Source organism: Agaricus bisporus (genome assembly GCF_000300575.1).
Source record: "Agaricus bisporus var. bisporus H97 unplaced genomic scaffold AGABI2scaffold_11, whole genome shotgun sequence".
NCBI classification, from domain to species: domain Eukaryota; kingdom Fungi; phylum Basidiomycota; class Agaricomycetes; order Agaricales; family Agaricaceae; genus Agaricus; species Agaricus bisporus.
Genome location: NW_006267346.1, coordinates 637,373 through 660,797, shown reverse-complemented (window position 1 = coordinate 660,797; position 23,425 = coordinate 637,373). Strand labels below are relative to the sequence as shown.

Here is a 23,425-nt window from a genome sequence, read left to right as displayed (position 1 = left end):
CGCAAAGACGTACAGGAAGGATTAGGGCAAAGAGTTGAAAGGACATAAACTCCGAATACTTGGCCCTGTTGATATATTGATAGTTTGCAGCGAAATTGACGCCAGGGTCGCCTAAGTGTGATGTATATGGTCTTGAATTGGTCTTGGAGTGGGGTTCCAGTTTGGTTCTGCTATCGCGGATTTTCCAAGAGAAGTCGGAGTCGAGATGCCAGAATACCACAAAAAATCATCAGTCGGAATAGACATGGGATTCACCTATTCCCCTTTCACTGGCCAATATCGTGAACCTGAGATTGAGTGCTAGTGGCCCTATCAGGACCAGATGTATGCTTATTCCAACTCCACGTTCTTAGCGAATATTAGGTAATCAGCTGAGTTTGAAGTTGCCGTTGCCGCGAGCGTTGAATACATTCCTGGGCGCACAAGCACAGGTCACTTATAGCCAAGACCGACCCCGATTGGGCTAGTCGTCGGTTGTCCAATGTCATATGGCTCCTGTATGGCTCCACGAAAAAAAATTGACATTCATAAGTTACTAACGTAACACCCAGAAGCTATGAGTTTAGCCCCATTGAATCGCCAACCCGACAGTTTACTCATGCTTTAACCGCTTTGGCTTCTTTTTGTTTCTCTCGACGCTTCGAAATTTTGGTCTGTCATGATTTGAAGCTGCAAGCGCATGCAGCTGCACACTAAATTTTGAATTGGTATCTATAACCGGTGGTACTTAAACCATGGGGAATCGTTAAGTCCCGAGTCGGCGAAAGTATTTGATTTTACACAAGCAGTGTATGTATTGACAATCAGATCGTGATCTAGGAAGTCGCATACATCGAAGACGGTGAGGTTTTTCGCACTGTCGAATACTCTAGTATTGAAATGTGAAAAAGTCCCCTGATATGAAAGACACGGAGAACTCGGTTCAGAAGCATTAAATACATCATGATGCATCAAACCTTTGGGCGGTGTATAAATGGGTGTTGACCCGATGAAAAGTATATTAATCTTGGATCAGGTGGTCAATAGAAGCTCGCAATTCCAAAGATTAGCAACGCGTGGGCTGTTCGGGAATCGGGACCACTTTCAAGAGGCCTAGAAGTTCAGCACCTAGATTATGTATCCTGCCGCGAGACGGTGGAGCAAGACATGAGGGAACCTGTATGAAGAGATCATGGAAGCAGAAATCGACCGTGATGTGAAGAGATATTGATTCAAGAAAATTTCTCCCACTGAGTGTATTCGGTGGGTTTCTGGTTCGGCCGATTGGGAAGAGGACGAATATAATTCAGGACTTCCATGTAAGATCATTTGTCAAATACCGAGTCGGATGCAACTGGGAACAGACTGTTCAGTGGGTCACAAGAATATAGGTAGATGAACGCGAGTGGAGCCATTGAACTTGGAGAGTTTCCAGCATTTTGACCGCTACTGATACTATAATTGGAACGACTGAAGATAAAACGGGGCGCAGTGACCCTGGTCGATTGCCGCAGCATGTAAGTACATATTACGAGGGTGACAACCACGAGAAAGCATTGATGCACTGTGGCACATTGCGATTACGAAGTGCTTGAGGATGCAGTAGGTGAAAATAATAAGCATAAATAGGTTCAAGGCCCAGACCTTGGTAAGTAAGTATTCTTATTCGCATTCCAAACGAATGGTTTCGTTATCAGTTGCATTATTTAAAGTACCGATGGCGAGATTTGCAAGTAGACGATGTCTTTCCTACGATATCATCTCGTGGAAGTCTTTCATTACCGCGTTTACGAGAGCCGTAAGATATAATCTTTGCCGAAATCTAGAATGGTTGTTGAGACATTCGGTATTAGTTGTAGGTCTGGACAGGGAATGGGGCACGCCGTAGAAGGCAGGAACGTTCAAGATCTAGACCTCAAGGTAGCTACTAGTTAAGCAAGACGTTGGATTTAGATACATAAGGGGTGGAAAAAAGTAGATGCGCGAGGTCTGTGGAACGGAAATGAAGCGGTGAGAGAGCATGGAACAGTGTGGGCCAAAAGTGGAGTCTTTTATGCGGTGGGAGACTTGTTTTTGTTCTCGACTTCACCTCTGGACGTGAACCTGGGACGGGAAACTTGTGATGCCCAAAAAGGAAACGCAAGGTCAAAGTTGCCGACGACTTTGACCACTCCTCTTCATTGCAGCCGACAGCGACAAAACCCACTCGACAACGTGGGCTACGACTACCACATTCTTGTTTTAAAAGCTGCTTTCCGTGATAGACATTTTGCTACACGGCGCAACAGCCGCATTGGCACGGATCATCCACATCAACAGCTCTTTCTCATCATACACCATCCTTTGTTTCCCCCACTATCACCTCTAATTCTCACCAATTTTCGTTATTCAATCGTCTATGCTGCCTTTTCTGTTTATTTAGAAAAACTACTCGCACTCATCCCTCACCATGGCCAGCAACAGCGAAGCATCCTCGAGCAACAATGGCTACCCAAAGTCGTCCAGGTTTTCGACCTTGAGAATGTTCAAACTGACTCCGAGAGAAGGGAAGGAAAAGCCACCGCCGCCACCGCCGAAGGACCCATCCTACCTTCCAAACAGATCAATGAGCTCGCTATCCCCTGATGCCCTGTCCGTCCCTCCCTCTCCACATTCGCCTCACTTCCTCTCCCAGTATCCCCATCGACAATCTCCCGCGCCGAGCCAGTCTGCTGTTTCTCTTCTGTCGTCTGCCGCCTCCCAGCTTTCGGTTTCGCGTGCAGATTCCGCTCCAAAGAAGAAAAAGAGTATGGGTTTTATCAGGTTCGGCAAACGGTCTAAGTCCCGGGAACCTGTTGTAGACGAACTTGAGGGGGACGCTGGTATCACATGGCCTAGCAATGTTCAGGTGAGTTCATTCTTATTTTTCCGGGCAGAGTCTAACGACTATTTGCAGCATAACATCCACGTTGATGATGGGTACGTTCAATAGTTCCTGTTCATGCCTTAAGCATCATCCGACCAATATTCTTAGGCTTACAGGGCTACCCCCTTCATGGTCAAAATCGCTAGTAGAAAGAGGATTCTCAGAAGAGGAAATTGCCAATTTCAATGCGCGACGAGCTGCTAATTTGCGCGCGATTCAACAGTTATATAACACCCGTCCTGACTCTCCAGCATCTATGCATCCACCTCCATTACCACAGCTACCTCATGAACGACATATGCCAGTCGCCAGTCAAGTAAGCACGCCTTCCGTGCTCGAACACCCTTTACCACGATCCTCCTCCCTCTCGCGCAAATATTCTAATAACTCTCTGCATGGTCGGTCGCCACCTCTCCCGCCTGCCAATGTGCCCAAACCCGGCATGCTTACTTCGCCATCCTCTACATCTTTACACTCGATAAGGACCACTAGTACCGCCAACAGCAGGCACGTCGTACCTTTTAAAATTGGTGCGACCTCAGCGTCGCATAGTCCATCTGATTCAACGACTACGTCCTCTGATGCTCAGCTCAGCTATCAGACTACGTCCGCGCTTCCTCCTCAGCCACCGATAGTTCCTGGTGGTGTACCTAGCACTCCACCTCAAAGATTCCAAATAGTCAATCCGACCACCCCACCCCCCGCCTATAGATTTACTAATGTCACTCACCACGTCGATATCAAACGGAGCCCATCAGTTTCATCAACAGCATCTACCCGACCTACGGTGATTTCGGCCGTTCCTTTACCCGTACCTCTGTCGTCACATCGATCACAATCTAGCGTGGAATCTACTACTTCACGGGAAAGCCAGGGAAAGAAATCCAGTGGTTCCTCTTCATCACACTCCACTCCACAGCTTCAAACACAGCGGATCACAAGCCTGTCAGAGGCGCCTCGGTTGTCGTTACATGCAAGCCACGACAGTGATGATTGGACCAAACTACTACTTTCTGCATCAACCTTGTTGAGTGCTGACGAGAACGGCAACGCGAATGCTGATACTCCAATGCGGAAGACTTTGAACAAGCCCTCTGAGGGTCGAACACCGCCAGTGTTGGTCTCTGATCCCCATGCTGTTGGCTCAGCCGAGACCCCTCCCTCAGGTTGGGTCGAAGGATCATTCGCAACACGTCAACCAACTTCTAGTACAGGCTCTACACTTGTCGCGTCGGCTTTTTCCTTGAAAGAATTCAAGACTGAAATGGAGGACTTTGGGAATCAGGATGATTTTGAGGACGTACCTCTCTCTGCTGCACTTACTTCGTCTCTCTCACCTACCATACCTGACGGTATGTCAAGGCAAAGAGACACCTTACGTGCTGCTCCTGATGGCACTCTACTCATGCCTCCGCTGGAAAGATATCTGAAGCACGACGGTAACGATGAATACGAGGATGATGATGAATTCCTCACTGTAAGGAGGGCGAATCGCGATTCGAGTCGGAGCTCTACCTCGACAATAAGTACGAGTACTGTGACAGGATCTACCTACGGCTCGCCCGTTATTGGAAATGCTTCAATCGTCAGGCGGGCTAGTGCGTATATGACCCAACTCACCGCCTCCCCCGATGAACGAGCGAGAGCTCCGCCGCCAACCAGGCAGCCTCCACCATCGCCCCCATCTTCGAAGCGTAAACCTGTGCCTCTTATGCAAGAGTTCCTCGAGAGGTCTTGTCCGGTTGAGAATCCACCACTGTCTCCTATGGGTATGAGGTTTTCTGTAAACAGGGATTCTGGTTCTAGTACAGGATCGAAGAGACTGTCAGGCGCCCCACCCTCACCTATGAATTCACAATTTGGGAGTGACGAGAGTGCGACTTCGGTCTCTACGACGTCGAGCAGCTCGCAATCTCAGGATCATCCAACGCCAACTACGGATTCTACTTCTGGAGCGGTCTTTGATACCATCCCTTCACCTAGGGATACGTTTGGTAATTTGCCGAAGGCGAATGGGGCTGTGAAGGTTGTCTCTGCGGATGCTGACATTGACACGGAAGGTTCATTCGTAGATCTTGGGAAGGAGGATGACGAAGACAGGTATGATAGTGCAGTGTTCAGTGAAGAAGATGATGATGAGGAAGGAACGTGGGATACGGTGAAGGGAAATGCCGCTGCCGCTGCCATCGTCAATCACTCCACGATGGTTCAGCCTGCAATAATTGTTAGTGATGGCATCTCTCATTCCTTTCCCGAGCCGCCGGCTGTTGTCATTACTTCGGAAGGGTCATCCAGTAACACATCAGTGCCACTGACACCTGGCCAGCGGTACCCGGGTTGGCTATCAGTCGTTGTTGAACCATTGTCTTCATTCATCGATGAGGCCATCGAACCTCGGGATCATTATGTTGATCTACAGGAGATCGCTGAAGGTGAATCTGGATCAATATTTGCAGCCAGGGTTGTGGCAGACGGCGCCAACAAGTTGCGCCTCCCGGAGCATATTCGAAGTCGTGACGCAGAAGAATTTAAGAAATCTAACCCGGTACTTGTGGCTATCAAGATTATCACAACAGCACCACATTCACCAGACCAAGAATGGACGCCGGAGGCTCAGAAGTTGGTTGATCTAGAGAGAGAGCTGACACTGATGAAGGGTTTATGGCATGAAAATATTCTTGGATTGGATGCGTTATATGTTGATCTGACGGAAGATACGCTGTGGGTTCGTATGGAACTCATGGAGAGGAGTCTGGCGGATATTGTTGGACTAGTTGTGGATGGTCTTATGTTACAAGATCGCATGATTGCAAGGTTTGCTAGGGATGTGAGTGTTAAACATCTTTGTCGCGCATTTCTACTCGTTTTCAGTCTTCTGATGTCTTTCTCCAGGTTCTGCAGGCGTTGGAGTACCTACAAGAGAATCGAATTGCTCACAGAGATGTCCGTTCTGATAATCTCCTGTTGAATAGTCACGGAGTTGTGAAACTCAGTGTGTATAAAGCCCATCTATTTCACTCCTTAACTGACGACATGCTGCAGCCGATTTTTCCAATGCTGTCAAGCTACCTAAAGAATCGTCCTTACGATCAGACCCAGCAGGCGTTATCTTCTGGCAAGCACCAGAAATGCGATAGTACGTTGCCAGCTTCGTTTAGTAAAAACGCTGGTTCTAACTTATTCCGAAGCCCTAATTATGATGCACTAAAGGTAGACGTCTGGTCTCTGGGTGCTACAATGTGGGAGATGGCAGAGACAGAACCACCATTCTCAGACACGAAGCAAGTGCAGAGCCGGTGGCCACCATTAACGCGACCTGAAATGTGGTCACCTGCGTTTCATACGTTCTTACGCACTTGCTCAGACGCTGCTGCTGTGAGGAAAAGTCCAACTGAATTACTTAAGGTATGGTTCATTGTATCGTCCAAGAGGAATAAATACCCATTGATTTCTTTGTAATTCCTTTGCAGGACCCATTTGTTGGTAATGCGTGCGGGCGCACTGTTATCGTGCAATTGTTATCCCAATGCATGAATATTGAGCGCATGATTCAAGGTGATGGCGGCTCATAAAGGGACGAATTGCCACACACACATAAGCTCGTGGACAGATATAACAGATCTATAAACTCACGACTTTTGTCTGTATACCCGACATACCTCTCTCATACTGGATATTTCTTTTTATGTTTCGTTTTTCATCTCTTATACCGGGTCTTTGTGTGGTCTGATATATTACGTACCGAAGCTGCTTTATCTCTTGCATGGGAGAACCATTCATTTCCATTTACACTAGGGCAATATATATATATCTATATCTCTTACAAGCCGTCTATCTTTCCTGCAACACTTTCTACAGCTTCTTTCAATTTGAATGATTCTCTGACAACTGTGTCATTTTCGTCCTCGCCACAATCTGCTATGAATGTGGCCGTCTCGGGGACGAAGCCTGCCAGTAATACCTGAGTCTCGTATGACTAATGGAGTAGGGAAATTGACTCACCAAGGAGTTTGCCGCCATGTGAACGCCAGAGTGATCCCGAGCAAGTCAAAGCAAAGTGACGGATTTTAGCATTTTCAGAACGTGTATGCATGAGGAGATCAAGATTGATGGTTTTGAGGACTGCTTCATCACTCGTATTCTCGACTATGGCCTCCAAGCATTGTTGAAGGAGTACCCTCATATCGTGTTCTCCAGAAAGTTTGATACACAAAGGTACTTGCTGGATTACCGGAGAAGATATTTGCCTGAGTTTGTCATCTCGCCAAAAGCCTGCATATAAGATTAATAAAATTTCCGAGCCACTTATGATGACTAAAGTACCTCCGTCATCGTAAGTAAGAGTCTTCGTGAGCGTCGTGACAAGGGAGACCCAAAGAGCGGGAAGTTCTTCATCATCAGAGTTTGCAAAGGATTTGAAATGTGTCTCAAGAGTTTTTAGCAAAGTTGTAGTATATGGTACCATGAGAGCCTGCGATAATAAGGTTAATCGTGCCAAGCACAAGTCGCATATAACTAAGCACAGACCTTGAAGAAATCAAGCAAACTCGAATAAGTGTGGAAGAATGTGACCTTCCTCGCGACGTCGGCTAATGATGTTACTCTAGCATGCGTGTAGATCTATGAACTTGATAGTAACGCACCGTTTTCATCGACGAAGGCCCAATCATACAAACGCCGAAAGACCGGTCTGAAAGTTGACTCGTTTAATTTAATGACGAGTTCCCTAAACGCCAAAATGACTTGTTGCTCCGCCTGTCAGACACGATCAGCTCTCCGTTACCCTCCCATTTTTCGTCACATTTGAATCACCTTGCTTTCTTCCAAATTTGATCCCTTAACGATGTCAAGCGCTTGCAGGAAAATTCTTGAAAAGCCACGAATTTGTTCGATGACAGAAGCTCGAGGAGCGTGACGAATGGCTCGAGCCAAAACGTTCGAGTATGCTGCAATGCGATCCTTTACCCTAAATCAGTATAACTTCAACACATGTTCCACATGAAGCAGCTTACCAGATTCTTGTTAGAAGAAGCTGCCACCCAAACATCGACAAGGTTTGGTAAGAGGGTTTTTGTCGGAACCTTTTTTGTGACAGTTTTCATAAGCGAGGACATCGGTGGTTTGGGTGAGCCTGCATTTGTGCGGCTGTGGTCCATGTACAGGATCATTACTTTTGTAAGGGCATCAGAACCCCAAAATGTGGGAATGGATATGAGAAGACCGTGCAGGACGGCAGTGGACTTCCCAAGTAGGACTATTCGGGATTGTTAATAAAACAGCTGCGGAAATGCGCAAAAGACTCACTGTCATCCGCATTCTCCAAAAACATTGAGGTCTTGTTGACAATATCTTTAAAGAACGGTATGAGCCTGGGTCCCAGCTTGGTTCTGTGATATGCATGGTTATCTAAAATAGGTATATCTCAAGACTCAAATACGTACGACAAATGAATGAGTGTGTCCAGTGCGTGCGCCGCAAGATCAGGGATGCTTAAAGCGGCAAGAATCGATGGTAAAGCAGTGGTTAATGATCCTTCTTCCTTCGGCACCGCGGTAGATGCAATGGACGTCAGAGCTTTCAAGCATTGCGTGCGTAACGTGAGGTTTTCCCGTGCCAATAGTCGGACGATCGAGGTTACAATATTGCCAATAGTCGCCGTAATTTCATTGCGGACGCTATCGCTTATTTTCGGTATCCGTTCGCATGAGAGCTCCAGGGCACCGTTGTGGATCTACGCATAAGGTAAGTAGTTTTCCAAAAGGCGAAGGAATGATATATACAATCTCGCTGTCTGAGGTTAGCATGAATTCGATCGAGTTCATGAAATCCTTTGCCGGCATTGCACTGAGAATCTTTCCAAGAGTTTTTTGAGCAGCGAGAGCAACTCCACTAGATTTGGTGCCAGATGCAGCATCGTCGATAGTTGCTAGCTTAATGAGGTCGGAAACTAGAATATTGAGAAGCTGTTTCGTGGCTTGACTGAGGTTAGCCAGGGTGTTGGACTGTATTACTTGACCAATTAATGCAGTCAGGGTTTGTGCCCGTTTTGCATACGTGCCCGTAGGAACGGCTGCTTCTCCATCCCTGACTCCTCGTCAACTCCCGTTCGGGTGAAGGAAGATTAAAAGCACGTACGTTACGTGATCCAACAACGTGGAAACCTTGTTTGCTGGGTCTCTCAAGCATGTAACTAAACGTTGAACCTCTCTCAGGATCTCCAAAAGTGTGAAAACTTGAGTTTCGACCGCAACGTGACGCAACAGGGCTATGGGCAAGGCTAATGTAGCAGATATTTCATCTTGACTTTGCCGGACCACTCGATTGGATGACTTTTCTGCGAGGAGCATAGAAACAGGAGCCAAAAAGTGTTCTTCACCTAGAACCTCAACTAAGTGGACGAAGAAGCTAATGAAGCATATCAGGTGGCATGATCAGAAGAGTCAAGCACAGACATACTTCGTCCTCCGATGGCGGGGGATATGATTAGCAGCATCAGTAAAGACGCGGATAAAATCCCTCGAGGCTATGTATAAACTCAGAGAATCTGCATTAGCATTTTTGAGGGACGACGCCATGACAGGAACAATGCCGTCAATTGTCTAATAATATGTTAATTCTTACAGGACTCGATTGAGGGACTGCATACCTTCTGGACAACACTGAAACTGTATGTATCGTCGCGGTGGAAGACGTTGGATCCCATGAAGGTGAATACGGGCATGACGTTGTGTAAAACGGATTCCGGAGCCAGACGAGCCAAACTTGCCATTAATAACAGAGCCTGATTGAAAGTCTGGGGGTTCCCGACAACTGAATCTTCATCAGTATACCCTCCAGCAGTAGAAAAAAGATGGTATCACCTCGAATGATTTCCACTAGCACGTCCACACGAATAACGCTAGGCGTCACACTCGGACGCTCCTGCAGAAACATTGAGTAAGTCAACCATGACGCAGATGTTTAATCGTACGGGAATATTGGCTGCTGCGTTTTCAATAGCTGACATCAGCATTTGCTCAATATAATTCGCTTCAGCCCGTAATCCCGACGAGCTTTGAATGACCTTGCTGAGAGTGTCTAACAAAGCGGAAACAAGATCCAGAGAACCTGGCAAGGACTTTGTACCCAAGATCTCAGCTAAAAGGGTTAACTGGTGCACGGTAGTCTCTTCGCCGGGCGGCCTTAAAGTCATCAGCAAGTTCGTAGAGTGGAAGAATCAAGGATTGACACTCACTCAGCTGTTTTCACCCGTTTTGCCGCCCTAGGAGTGCTGCCCTGAGGTATAGGAGCATACGTGTTGAGCAACTCAACCATTAGTGGTACGCTTTGGATAACAGCGGACAGCAGCTTCTTGCCATATACCTGCCAGATGAAGAATCTCGGAGTCAGTAAAACTTATTGCTATACTCATACCGACTACTTACCACATCAGCTTCGTGTACAATTGTCTTGAACACTACTTCACAAACAGCCACCTGTTTCTCATACACTAACTTGGCGAAGATCTCTGTCTCCAGTATTCTTAAGAGAACTTCCCGGGACGCGGAATCAACAGAGGGCTGAAGATATTGTTCCAGCAATTGCAGATAGACATTCCACAATTCTCCCACTCCATCATTCAATTGAGCAATGGAGGATGCATCAATGGAAGACACCAGTAAGCATGCCAAAGCCGCATCGCCTCGTTGATTCAAAAGTGCTTCCACTGATGGAAGCAAGCTAGTCGCCTTCATCTTGGATGATACAAGACTGAGTGATTGAAGAATCTCAATCTTGACGGCCTCGAGGCCGAGCGCGTTGACGTGTGAGAGGAGATAATACATGATACTGTTCTTGTACCTGACCAATGATGTTATTGTCATGTCTTGTCGGAGGTGTAGAAAGCTTACCCGATATCTTTCTTTCGGTCACCTTTGGCAGGCCTCAGGTGTTCCGCGTGAGCTATACGCAGATATGTATGATCCTGAACCATATGCTGTTGATTAGAGACCAAGTGTGTTAGGTAGCGCTTTAGATCATCTTGATCTAAGTATTGCAAAGTATCTGATGGGCACTCAAGTCAACACATCGACCAGCATACCTTGGCAGAAGTGAACGCACCTTTGACATCTCCATACACCTCATCAAACTTGTAGACGCTCTTCAATTTCTTCTCACTGATCAACCTGATCCTGCTTAAACATTCAATGGCGGCCTTCCTGACACCGGTGGCTTGTTTTTGCAATCCCACAAGTACAGCCGGTAAAATTGTTTGGAAGTCCATGCCATCAGCTTCAAGAACGTGTGCCTCAAGAAACGCTGCTGCATGCAGAAGGGCAACTTCTTGCAATAAGCTGTTGTCATCTGAAGCAAATGAAGTAGGCGATGTCCAAACGCCAGCAAGAAAGACGAGAGCATCTGTTTTGAGGTTCATGAAGAGAATGCGAAGAAGACAAGAGGTGATAACGGGAAGTGTGGAGGAACGGTTTGCTAGGGCGTATACTGCACGCATAAGAGACACATAATATGGCCCTCGGGTGTCGTTTGCAGACATCTATGTGCAATCAGCTTTGTTAACCATCAAGCGCAATGCAAAAGAAAACCTACTTGAGATTGATCGCATAACCAATTGACAACCAGTCCTTCCGGTGAGGGAATAGAGCAAATCGTTGCAATCAAGGATACCTGAAGCCAAGACAGAGTACCTTGTCTGCTGGGTTTGAGAATCACATTTTTATCGGATAATTCCTGCAACATCTAGCAACCAGGATTCAAATATACTTCAACCGCAAGCATAAAAGGACATACTTCAAGGAACTTGTCATGATCGGCAGGCAAATCCTCAATTCCACCTATTTCTTCCAATTTCATAGTCTCTAAGACCTTCCTTGCGGCATTCACCTGATGTTCCCCGGAAAGTTTGCTTAACAGGGCTCTTGTGACGAGGTATCCCAAGGCACGGGCATGGGGATCTGTTGACTGAAGAGTCGAAAGTAGTACCGATAGATGATCGAATAGATGGTTTGAAACAAGCACATTTTCTGAAATAATGTTCAGAGTAAGTGAATGAAAAGAATAGTATACTCACGAGCAATTTTTGTGCTTAAGGCACCATTTATGCTCTTCATCTTCTCTATCGCGTCGTCACCCACTTTTTCCCTCTCACTTTTGACTGTCTCTGCGCAACCCTTCAGCATCTCGAATTCCCTCCCGCTCTCCGTCTTCATATGCTCGACTACAACATCCCATGCTGACTCAGCGGTGTGCTGCCTTGACTTTGAGAACAATAGATAGGGGAACAACAAGTCTGACACGAGTTCCTTTTTGTCCTTGCTGTCGAGGAGGCGATAAAGACTTCTGAGGGCGAAAGAAAGGTGTATGCGGAAAAGGTTTCTCTTGGGCTTTGACCCAAGCGAAGTGGATAGGCTTTGTATGTAAGCAGAAGCTTCACCCGCGAAGATGGGAGCAACGATATCCGGCTTTTCGTAAAGTGCCTCGAGGACCACCTGCTCAGAATCCTGTACACGAGAAACGAGTGCAGATACCGTGGCTTGCTGTACTTCAGTGTCAGCGTGACTCTAAACTTCAAAGTGAAATCATCTTACCCTATCTGTTTCTATAAGTGAAGTGTCTGAGAGGGAAGAAAGCAGCTCCTTGACGGCCACCACTCGGACACTGGTATCCGCGCTGGTCGATGCTACCACCATATCTGCCCCAACCTTGCTTTGAGACCCATCTGTGGAAACCTGCAAAACAACGTCATGAGATGAAAATACACGAAAGTTATACGACATATACCAATGAGAGGGACAAAACAAGTTGATCAATGGTCCGCTTCAACTCTTCATCCTCCTCTTGTTCAGCATGACTTGCACGATGAAATATATCTGGGTGTCGCTGTTGGATAGCTGAAAGCAATGAACGGGCTGTGGGAACATGTTCTTCCTGGGACAAAGCTTCCTTGATAAGCAGACTAGTGGTACGTTCAATGACAGCAGGATGAGTTGTTGGCGACGAAATAATGGACTCCAGCATCATAATAGCTCGTTGATCCGAAAGTCTTCAGCACCATAGTCAGCGGCCCCGTGCGTGTATCATCGAAGGAGAACAACATACTTCGAAATCAGAGCTTTGACAAGTGGTCGGATTAGCTTTTCGGAACCAACCCAACTGGCAGCAGCTTGCAAGTCTTCCTTAAGGTTCCTGAAACGATCATAAGAATTTGGTAGAATATGTCAAGGTGCTGCTCACGGTAGTTGTAGCATCGACTTCACGGCCGAGCTCGGGAGTGTCCCCAACTCTGCCTGACCCTCACAGACGGCAATGGTGGCGCTAAGGAATTGTTTAGCGGTAACGAATTCGGCACAAGCAGCCATGGATTTTAAGACAACTTTGAGTGTTGACGAAGGGAGTTTACTTTTGTGAGCCAACGCTGAAAGCAGTATAAAGCTGCCAAGCTAGAAATCAAAGTCGACACGGGATTAAAAGATGGAAAGAAACTAAAAGCACGTACGATGGCATCCCGAGAAGAGGCATGTTCTTCATCAAGTGGATCCAATAACGCAGGTAGAATATACGCCATCGTTCCTTCGTCAATTGACTTGCTCCTCGTAATGAATTCGTGCATCGTCGCAGCATTGAAAGCTAACAGGACACGATGTGATCGGTCCGTTTTTAGAGCTGAAGGAAGTAAAGAGGTAACAAATCGTGCGACATCCCCATTCCGAAGCATCTCGGTAACAAGGGATACTCGAGGCACATTTTGGGCAGCAGACTTGAAGGATAGAAGGAAGCTCCAGGTCGAACTGGGTCTAGACGTGTTCAATTTAGGAAGGGAATCTTTCAACTCGAGTAGTCTTACTTGATATGGAGGATAGTCACGAGTTTTGCGAATTGGGCCGTGTCGTGATAAGGAAGGAAAAGAGCTAACAAATGCTCAACATTGAATTCATGCACCCTGGGAAGGTTGAGTCCGTGACTGGGTAACGATAGCAATACTACTCACCTAAATCTCCTCACAAGCCACTCTAATATCCTTGCGGCAGGGGCATCCAGTAACCAAGGTCCTAACAAACTCAGAAACTCTCCTAGCGCATCGTTCAGCTCCTCATCCTCCTCCTTCGTCAAAAGAGTTCTATCCAGAGCTCTCGCTCTATCGGAAAATAACTCCGACTCAAATGGTGCCAGACGGTCATCAATTGAAGAGAGTTTTAAGAACGCATTGGTTCCAAGAGCGAAGATGGCATCCAGGTCGTGGTGATCCGCATCTCGACCACTGAATAAGTAAGATTCCGCAGGTTTGCGTTTTGAACGGTCAGCGAGAAGGGCGACATTGAGGGATGCGGATTGCGCCAACTGCGCCGCGAGACTGGACATTCCAGCTTGAATTTTGTTGAAAAGATGAAGCTGAAGATCCAAATTTTCGGCACATGATCACTATTTCCAAAAATAGTACCACCACCCGAGGCTGCCTTCTCCCAAAACAACCAAATACGACTTGGACAAGGGAACTCATGAGACGCTGGCACACTCTCGCTTTCAGGTGTCTTCACCCTCGCCGCACATCGGTCCGGATTTTAGAGCAAGAATCACCGTGAAAATGGTCGCATTATTCTTTCAGGACATGCGCATCCCCTATAATCCCCACACCAAATTTCTAGGGAACTCGCTCTCACCGAAAGAGGAGCACTCAATCGAACGTCAAGGATATTACGCCTCTTCACCGAACACGTTTGAGGTTTCGATCAGAGTTGTGGTCTTCTGTCTTCTGCCATGTATCCCAAAAATTTGAATCCGAGTGGAATTGGCGCCAAAGAACTGGATGCAGTCAAGATGAGTTTGGTATTTGCGAAACCTAGAGAGGATTATACTGATAATGAGTCTTCAACACGCTTCGTTTGCGTGGTTCAGAAGCAACTTTTCGAACTTCATTATTGTGTTTTGGTTGAACGCATGCAGCGGAAGAAGTTGTTCAAAAACGTGCTCAGGTCGATATAAATTCTAGGTTCAAATACTCACCATCGACGAGCACTCTCGCCTTGTATACTCTCTTTGCCACCGCACTTCGTTATGTCAATCACCAAAACAATACCTCTCACGCCTTCGCCTATCATCCCCGTCACCGATGTGAGTGCCATTTTATCTCTATATGTTCCAAAAGGACACGAAGCTAATGAAAAATCACCTTCGTAGGAACAAATCAAGGTCCTCCCTGGCATTCCGGCGGCTCAACAAGCCAAAATCAACATTTACAATGAGCTCCTCGAAGAAGTCTATATCCGTAGAACCGAGCTTGAAGGACTCGACGATCATCTTGCCGCCATGAAACGAGAAATTGAGGACGACATCGCATACCTCGCTTTCAAGCACGCCGAAGAAGCCTCATTGAAGGCCGCGAAACGTAGGTCCGGCGTCGCCCCTTTCGTTCCCTCTGGTACACCGTCGTCCCCAGTCAACAAAATCGAAAAAGACGGCAGTGTCTCACCCAAGAGCAACGCCAATCCTAACGCGGCCGCCAATGTTATTTCGGCCGCCATTGCGAACTTGAAGTATGTTGCAGGGACCACCAAGAATGTGAAAAGTAAGGGGAAGGGGAAAGGAAAGCAGAAATTAACTAAGCTCAATCTCGACAATGATCACTACGGTTACAGTGGGGATGATGATTATGAATATGCTGAGGATGAGGAAAGTGAGGAGGATGGAGAAGTTTCTTTGATCCCCACCAGTTTCAATTAGGATTATGTTCTTGCGATGGATTGTTGCGTTTTATAGATGTTGGAAGATCTGCTCTCCTGTAAAATACACACATATCTTGGACTTATACTTCGTCTAGACCTGGCCGCGTTGGCTTTATCAGTAGTGTAATTGTGGATGCTATTCTGCGACTCGAGTCCGGCCTCTTGATTAACCGCCGACCGATATAGTCCGGCTCCGGCCTCAATTCCATCACCATACGCTTTCTCGCTCACGGTGTTTTCGACGTTCAATTATCAATGCCTCAAAGGTAAAGCAAAATCATCTGTGACCAATTTAATTCTTCGGAGGCCCCAATTCTTCATAGTTACTGTCACGCCACATAATCGAATAGATCCGACACGTCTTCTAACACGATCCATTCAGCAAGTTTTAGTATCCTGATAGGATCCTATAGGAAGAGATTTCGCCTCTAAGAACTCCTCATGTCAATTCTATCCCACACAACTATCACTGCTTCTAAATCGTGCTGACATTATATCGGTCCTTCACTTTTACCGCGTCAAGTCAGCCGCAATCCACACTTTTTAGTCTTTCACCACCCAAATCCAAACTACTATCGCGATTCGCCGAGATCTATAACTTCTGTTTGAAGTCTTCAAGGAGTTATCCGAATTATTCTTAGTACTACAGGATACAGGGCCTTCGCACATCTCCTCAAAGTCCCAACCTGAAACTCATCAACCCGTGCTTACCATCGATATTCACAATGCAACCGCCGAATTCCTCAATATCGCACGTTTTTCCTCAACCGATCTTTCTCCTTCGGATGCTTGGCAACTCGAATTTGTAAGAATCGTTTCTATGATGATGCTCGGTACGAGTGTGAAGAGGTTAACAACAACACTTGTATACGAGTTTCTTTCCTTCTTATTTTCAGGTGATAAATTGATATTTTTCTATTCTTCCACCAAGCTTACCGTTGAAGTAGCAATTCTCGTAGGCACCATATACCTCCAACCCATCCATTTCATCAAATCATCGAAAACCCATATTTCTAACGATGTCAGTGCTTCAAAGTTCATTAGCATGCTGCCGAGTATTGCAATTGGGAATAGCTTGAAATTAAATCAAATTCCGGGTATTTGATCCGATAGATCAGTGCCTTATGCGCTTCTTAGCGGGTACCCAGGGTAGTCATTCAATTGGCTATGTAGTCAAGATGGCATACATATAAAAGAATTCTTCGGAGAAAATATACAGTATCATGAGAGTTGCCGAGGAGAAAAGAACAAATGGTATATAGTGAAGGAACTGTAAAAAACTATATGAACTCGCTTCTAGTGGAGATTATTCACCGCAACAAAAGTTAATGAAAGACGTCATAATCATAATCATAATCATTCACAAGACTTTAAACATCAGAAAAAGATTATAAAGTCGAGCTTCGACTTCCTATTCAGGTCCATTTGAAATGAAATTCGCGTTCGCAACTTGTCAAGTCCCGACAGGACCCCGGATAATCCCTACTAATGTTGGATGCCAAGTCGGACAGATTTTGGACTTTTTGGCCGGGAGGCCGGATGCCATTTACTGTTCCGGCAAAACTCAATTTTGGGTGAGGCTGGATCCTCGGACCCCTATATTAGCCTGAGGCCGAATCCATCACACGCCTCCATTCCGGACATAAGTGGCCGTGGTGCAGCGGTCAGGAGTTGACCTCAGCCGCCGAAACTCAACGAGGGGACGTAGGTTCGACTCTCATATGTAGCAGTTTTTAACGGTCATTTTGGCGCGTTCAAAAATCGCTTTCCAAGTTTTTCGGCAACCCCGAGGCCCGCAGGTACCTTCAAGAAATTACAGGAGTGTATTGTGAACATCAGAGAAGCTTTAACAGAGCTGTCAAAGAACACTACGAGTTAGATTAGACATTTCATTGGGCCACGATTTTTTGCTGATTTTTTACGATTTTTTACGATTTTTGAGCCATTTTGAGGCCGGATCCCTAGATCCGGACAAGATTTTTCGCGAGGGCCTTAGGCCGGGCGAAAATCCGGACAGAAAATCCCAAAATGGCCAAAAAACGGTCTGGCCTGGAGCCCGGAAATTGACCCTCTTTCGGATCCAACATATATAGGGATTATCCGGGGTCCTGTCCCGACTGGAACATAAAACATGAATCGATATTAATTACGCGATGTTTTATCACTCCGGCAAGCGGCTCATTTTAACCGAACATTACTGCTCCTTCCGTTCCGTTGTCTCGTTCTCTCCGCAGTATACATGATCTCGGACCAATCCATAGTCATTTGAATGTGAAACTTATTAAATCAAGCTCGAGGATGCCATGATACATGTAATACACATAAGTTATGTCCGATGTTTGCCAAGCGATCACCTCTACTCCGGAATCCGATCTCCTGAACTAATTAATAATGACGTCATGACTGAACAAAATAGGGGTTTCCTGTTCCTTATCTAGAAATAAACCTTTTTTACAACATGTCCTTGTCAGGATTGTCATTATTGACAGGCTCAACGTCAGCCTTCTTATCCTGAATATGTTTCAACCAAACATCCTGGCAAAATCGATCGACGCGTCCTTGTTCTTTTTCGATACTCTTCACAACAGATCTCCTTTTCGTCCTCACATCCGAATCACCCCAACTCTCAACGCCATCTAATTTTACGAGTAGTTTTTCTAATGATTCGTTGTATGCATGGAGGTTGTAATTTGTTGAGTTGTATGCGAGTTTCGGAAAACTTGAGGAAGAATCAATATTGACGTCATCGGAAGGTGTGATAGAGGAGCTCGGAACGTCGATGGTGTTGTTGGATGAAGGTTCTTGGAAAGTGATAATAGATGGGTAGACGAATTCGCTGCGGAGAATTTCAAACTGAGAGTGAATGTCTTGGATTGATTGAAGAGAGCGATGGGTTCGGAAACACTGTTGGATCTTGGTGGCAGCTTGTTGATGCATCTCGCTACCGTATAACGGACGTTGTTCAGGAGAAGGTGGCTTTTCGGAAGTAGCAGGTGGATAACCATCATGTATAGGAATTTGACGAGAAGGGCTCCGAGAGCGAGAGTGAGGACGAAGATTCTGGGGGTATGGTTAGCTTAGACTTAGCGATAATAATGTGGGCCAAGTACCTGTCCCTGCCTCCGTTTCTCCTTCTCTTCTTGCAGTTTGCGTCTAGCTGTCTCATCTTCCTTTTGTCTCCTATCCAGTGCGTCCTGCCATCTCCTTTCCTCCTCTGCCCGTTTCTGAATTTCCAATTCTCTCTGCCGATTTCGTTCCTGCTCCATCAGGACTTGTCGGCGGTGAGCATCCAAGTAAGCTCTTTCGCGCGGAGAGAGCATATTATAGCCGTGATCATCAAAATCCCCGTCGTCGTATTCGTCCGGCAACCACTGTGCTCTCTTGGCACGCTGAGCAGCGATGGCCTGAGCACGATCGATGTTATAGGGGGTACGATAGAATGGGTTGGAATTAAACATGATTGATGCCACACCGGGGCCGAGAATGGAGGTAGATATGGGCTGGCTGAGGGTGTGGAGAAGTTACGAGAAGGGTCTCGATGAGCAGTCCGAAAGAGGCAAGTGTGTTTTCCCACGGCAAGATCGGAGATGTTGTTCTCAAAAACATCACAAAAGGCGTCGTCGTCCACCCCGCGTAGCTGACATGCCTCCTCTCTCCCACTACCTCCGTTCCTCTGAAATCATCTGCCCAGAAAACCCCGCCTACGATGCCGCGGGCCGCCAGCTTCCCTTTCAAGAGTCTCCCCAGCAGCGCCGAGAGCGTATTGCCTTTGTACATAGTCTCCGATGCGGTATTACATGGACAAAAGTCGAGCGCCATTCGCATACCTCCGTATGTTGTTCTTTTCACAAAAAATATTGGCAACAGCTGATCCTTTCATATCTGCAGACACCAAGTACATCATCTAGCGAATCTTCATCTCCCCGCACTCCCGGTTCGCCGCTCAATACCCCCCATACACATACCCCCCAGCAACACAAGCAGCAACGGCAGGATCTAGACACACAATTAGCAAAACTCGCCCTCTCCACTGCTAATGTCGGCCCTCCACGCAACCGACAACGCAGAAACTATAAAAACTTGCACCTTCCAAGCGCCAACACTACTTCAATCAAATCATCCAATACCCCACAACAACCTCATACCTCATCTGCCCGTGGCATCTTTGATTCAAGTTCATACACATACCCCTCTGCATCACCTTATCCTTCGCGTACCGATGACGATGATCAACTGCTCGGCAGCGATGAACCGTATATCCTATACTCCTCCACGCTCCCCAAAAGACCCTTGTCAGCCCCACCTGTCGTTGACAACTCTGCAGGAATTGGTGGCTTTCCATGCCCTCCACCGCCCCGCTTTCAAACGTCACCGATGACATCAAGTCTCCCACCATCATCGTCTTCTCTACCCACACTAGCCATATCATCATGCAGGCCAACAGCAGCTTGACCAATAGACAATCACTAAGCCGAGTAAACTTTTTCATTCATCATCCACATTGCCGTTGCCGTTGCCATATACCATAAATACCCATTGTGACTGTTCCATCGCTACTCGAGGTCGTGGATGCATATCATCGGGTAAATTGGAACAGCGTTGTCCGCAGCACGACTTGAAACCCTTCATGGCAGGCCCACGAGACATTCCACCAGGACGCACCATCCCTCCTCCACGCTTTCTTTCGGCGGTCTATTTTTAGGACACCATGGTTACAAGCTCTGCTGATGCGGTATGACCGGTAACCAGGAGTCTCAGGCACCCTCATATACACACTTTCCAATCCAATTCAACCTGGCGATAATTCGGTTCCTGTACATCTCAACCTGATCACACGACATATCTGACTCACTCAAACCCTTTTTTTTTCATGCACTCACCTTGGCGGTTTGCGTCCACATTTCTTTTTCTGACATCTGTCTTCCATTCTACCGTTCATTTTTTTTTTGGTCCTTGATTGGATCTTGTTTGATATATATAGATATATGTTGCCTAATATGATATTTTCTGATTTTTCGACGTCTTATTTTTTTTCGGATGCACATTCGATATCCAATTCATACCAAGTTCATACCCCCACCTCATTCTGACTGCTGTTCAACCAGTTTTGCGTGTTTAATTCGTCCCTTTCGTTTATATAGGCTAGACCTGGACAATATTTTTTTTAATGCTTGATTGATTTAGATGTAATAAAGTTTTTTTAGATTCATGGTTGGACATTTGACTGTTAAGCGTGTTATGGATATCTACTTCGCGCGTAAAAATAAAAAGAAAAGTTTAGATTTTGTGTTTTTTTTTTTCGGTGAACGGGCATCTTGGGAAAGTGTTATTTTGTAATTAAGCTTCATTGAGTTAGTGAGTGAATAGTTCATTGTTACGGACCCACCCGACTCGGGAGTTCATTTGGAGGGTAATCGAACTTGTAATTTATGGTAGCATGTGAAGCTTGAATTGAGGGCGCCGGTGCGATATTATTTGCGAGCCCTGACAGGAGGAAATCTTCATAGTTATCGGGAAAGATAGGCCTTTATCAAGGTGGGTCGGTGAAATGATTTCAAAAGACAGGCAGGCACCCCACTTACCCGGTCTCGGTACAAGTGGCACTGAGAAAAAACCTTACTTAGACTCGGCAAGGTTGTCTACTAGGCACAACCTGATTCTTTAATTGTGGCGTAGAAAGCATTCGGGTATTCCGAGGATTCCTTATACATGGATTGTCCAGTAGCCTGCCAGCAGTCGGTCTCGCTGATATAGTCCATTATAGGGAATGAGAGGCGCGAGCATTCGTCAGGGATGAAAGGAGTGTCTTGACTTGCCTTTGCGAAAAGTGTAGATATAAGAAATGAGGGGATGAATTGATATTAACCTATCAATCATTATTGCGACTGTTATAGAAGATACAAAAAACCGACGTCTGCCAGCGGATCTTTGATGCGAGGTCTTTGGCCAGCCACAAGTGACGAAGATCATAATCTTCTTGAAGTACTACACCGCTTAGTAGATATAAATCGATACAGGATTATTTCTCCTTCTCCGCGGCTCGATGAAATAACGCCTTGGCCTTCGATTTGACATTCTATTTGAGATGATCATTACAAGTTTTTTCGAAGCTTTGTTGGGAACATTGGAGCGTGACACATTTTCAAGTTGATATTTGATCACCACGGTGGATGTCCGGCGTTGGCGAGATGTAGAAGTACAGAGCACTACCACAGCAAATAACACAGGTGTGGCGAACAGTCCGGCCTCGCTAGCTATTCTGCTGCATGGCCTCGGCAACAGCGAGTTTTTGGAAGAGCTCTCGAACAGTCCTATTCCTTTAGATCTAGGGGGGATCCGAAGACTCCACATAAACGGCAATCAAGGGAGATTGATTCAATCACACAAAGAAGCTTGTGATAACGAGTGTCCTCGGTAAGATAAAAACAGCCTTGATGTCTAAGTCTGGTGAGAGGTCGATTGTCTGCATTGGTAGCGGAAATAATGGAAACATGACCGTAGATTCATCCTCCGTGGCAATGAGCAGGGACAGAGTGAGAGACAAGCTTGACTCGAGTATCAAGTCTTCCATCACCTCGGGATGACCGCGTATCACGTGTCAGCGTGTCTTTACCCCCTTTCACGCGCGCGTTCGACATGGCTAAACCATCCTCGTCACCCCCCCTGGGACAGAATTATGTCTTCGCTGCTTCAGGTTCTTCGCTTATCGATGCATCGCCAGAAAAGGTTTGGAACGTACTTCTAGACTTCAAGTCTTACAAGTTTTGGTCAGCCTTTCCTCTTCGGTCTGTCACCCAGCGTTTACTTACCGAGCTGTGATCACAGGAACCCATTCGTGTGAGAGTACATTCATACAATATTCGAAAAGTAATCTGAAGACACATGCGGTTCATCAGTCGCAACCAGACAATCACTGATTCGCGAAAACATGCTCTGCCCGATCAGTCACCTCAAATGGGCAGCTACATTCACATATCCCCTGTGCATCTTCCTCCAACACTCGACGACACTTCTGTAGGGATGTTCAACAAGAGCTCGGCATTTTGCGTCATTACGGCAGTAGACCACGGAAACTTCAGAATCGCTTGGGACACTTCAGGCATTCCTGCTTGGATTTTGCGGACGCAGCGGTGGCAGTGGCTTACAGAAGTAGACGCTGATCTAGAAGATGGGAGCGGAGAGAGGAAGGTCACAAAATATGAGAGTGTGGAAACTTTCAGTGGATTGGCGGCTTATCTCGTCAAGTGGCTTATGGAGACGAAGCTAAACGCGGGCTTCCAGGCTCAGGCAGATGGACTAAAAAGATGGGCTGAATTGGAAACTTGAGCGAATTGTGGCAGAGACTAGAAGAGTTCGGAATTTGACGGTGCGCTTTCATAGTTCTCCCTTTCCTTGTGGTACATTTGCAAAGTCGTAAATCATTTCAAAGTCTGCTTGTCATTTTCACAGCCTCTCCGGTCCTCCGGCTGATTGTCGCTTCCGTTAGAGCTTTGAGCGTCACTGGCTCCAGACTATCTAGCGCTAGTGCTTAGTCTCTGACCATGTCTGCCACTTGAACCGAACAAGGAACTTGAATGATCAGCAAACATAAGTCAAGTCGGTCTGCTGACTTAGTGGAATGTTTCGTCATTATGACTGGTAAAGTATCCACCAACGAGCCACACAATAAAGATATCAAACTTCTAGGCCTGATACTATCTCTCTAGCCAGACATCGAATATTTGGAGTAGGCCTGTTGTGGATTCTTACAGGGCCTGGGACGCATTTATGCGATCACTATTTCGTAATTCCTGATCCGCTCTTCCTTAGCTGATTTCAGGAATGT

At 46.4% G+C, this 23,425-nt stretch overlaps 6 protein-coding genes across 6 annotated transcripts; 4 read left to right on the top strand and 2 right to left on the bottom strand.

Moving 5' to 3' along the window:
* Nucleotides 1-4,148: 4,148 nt before the first annotated feature.
* On the top strand, nt 4,149-6,456 carry AGABI2DRAFT_153572 (hypothetical protein; the record flags this gene model as incomplete). Its single annotated transcript, XM_006455703.1, has 8 exons — nt 4,149-4,482; nt 4,525-4,578; nt 4,696-4,944; nt 4,999-5,711; nt 5,777-5,876; nt 5,927-6,020; nt 6,073-6,289; nt 6,355-6,456. The coding sequence occupies 8 exons, from the start codon at nt 4,149-4,151 to the stop codon at nt 6,454-6,456; spliced, it is 1,863 nt and encodes a 620-aa protein (XP_006455766.1).
* On the bottom strand, nt 6,354-14,239 carry AGABI2DRAFT_187941 (hypothetical protein; the record flags this gene model as incomplete). The annotated part of the gene is made up of 29 exons (XM_006455702.1): nt 6,354-6,832; nt 6,887-7,156; nt 7,208-7,355; nt 7,412-7,473; nt 7,528-7,639; nt 7,697-7,843; nt 7,897-8,138; nt 8,189-8,271; nt 8,326-8,615; nt 8,665-8,968; nt 9,020-9,289; nt 9,341-9,483; nt 9,531-9,694; nt 9,745-9,805; nt 9,855-10,065; nt 10,119-10,246; nt 10,309-10,723; nt 10,774-10,927; nt 10,985-11,417; nt 11,471-11,611; nt 11,672-11,904; nt 11,952-12,417; nt 12,469-12,609; nt 12,662-12,923; nt 12,980-13,066; nt 13,115-13,320; nt 13,377-13,674; nt 13,725-13,820; nt 13,869-14,239. The coding sequence occupies 29 exons, from the start codon at nt 14,237-14,239 to the stop codon at nt 6,705-6,707; spliced, it is 6,066 nt and encodes a 2,021-aa protein (XP_006455765.1). The 3' UTR covers nt 6,354-6,704.
* Nucleotides 14,240-14,812: 573 nt separating this feature from the next.
* On the top strand, nt 14,813-15,852 carry AGABI2DRAFT_195137 (hypothetical protein). Its single transcript, XM_006455701.1, has 2 exons — nt 14,813-14,989; nt 15,056-15,852. The coding sequence occupies exons 1-2, from the start codon at nt 14,933-14,935 to the stop codon at nt 15,596-15,598; spliced, it is 600 nt and encodes a 199-aa protein (XP_006455764.1). The 5' UTR covers nt 14,813-14,932; the 3' UTR covers nt 15,599-15,852.
* A 2,151-nt stretch (nt 15,853-18,003) lies between these two features.
* AGABI2DRAFT_210312 (hypothetical protein) lies at nt 18,004-19,105 on the bottom strand. Its single transcript, XM_006455700.1, has 2 exons — nt 18,711-19,105; nt 18,004-18,660 (listed from the first exon to the last, which is right to left on the bottom strand). Exons 1-2 carry the CDS (start codon nt 19,056-19,058, stop codon nt 18,052-18,054), a joined length of 957 nt encoding a protein of 318 aa, XP_006455763.1. The 5' UTR covers nt 19,059-19,105; the 3' UTR covers nt 18,004-18,051.
* AGABI2DRAFT_121661 (hypothetical protein) lies at nt 19,084-20,052 on the top strand (the record flags this gene model as incomplete). Its single annotated transcript, XM_006455699.1, has 3 exons — nt 19,084-19,160; nt 19,215-19,431; nt 19,489-20,052. 3 exons carry the CDS (start codon nt 19,084-19,086, stop codon nt 20,050-20,052), a joined length of 858 nt encoding a protein of 285 aa, XP_006455762.1.
* Nucleotides 20,053-22,222: 2,170 nt separating this feature from the next.
* On the top strand, nt 22,223-23,047 carry AGABI2DRAFT_180674 (hypothetical protein). The gene is made up of 3 exons (XM_006455698.1): nt 22,223-22,367; nt 22,426-22,437; nt 22,497-23,047. Exons 1-3 carry the CDS (start codon nt 22,237-22,239, stop codon nt 22,924-22,926), a joined length of 573 nt encoding a protein of 190 aa, XP_006455761.1. The 5' UTR covers nt 22,223-22,236; the 3' UTR covers nt 22,927-23,047.
* Nucleotides 23,048-23,425: the final 378 nt, after the last annotated feature.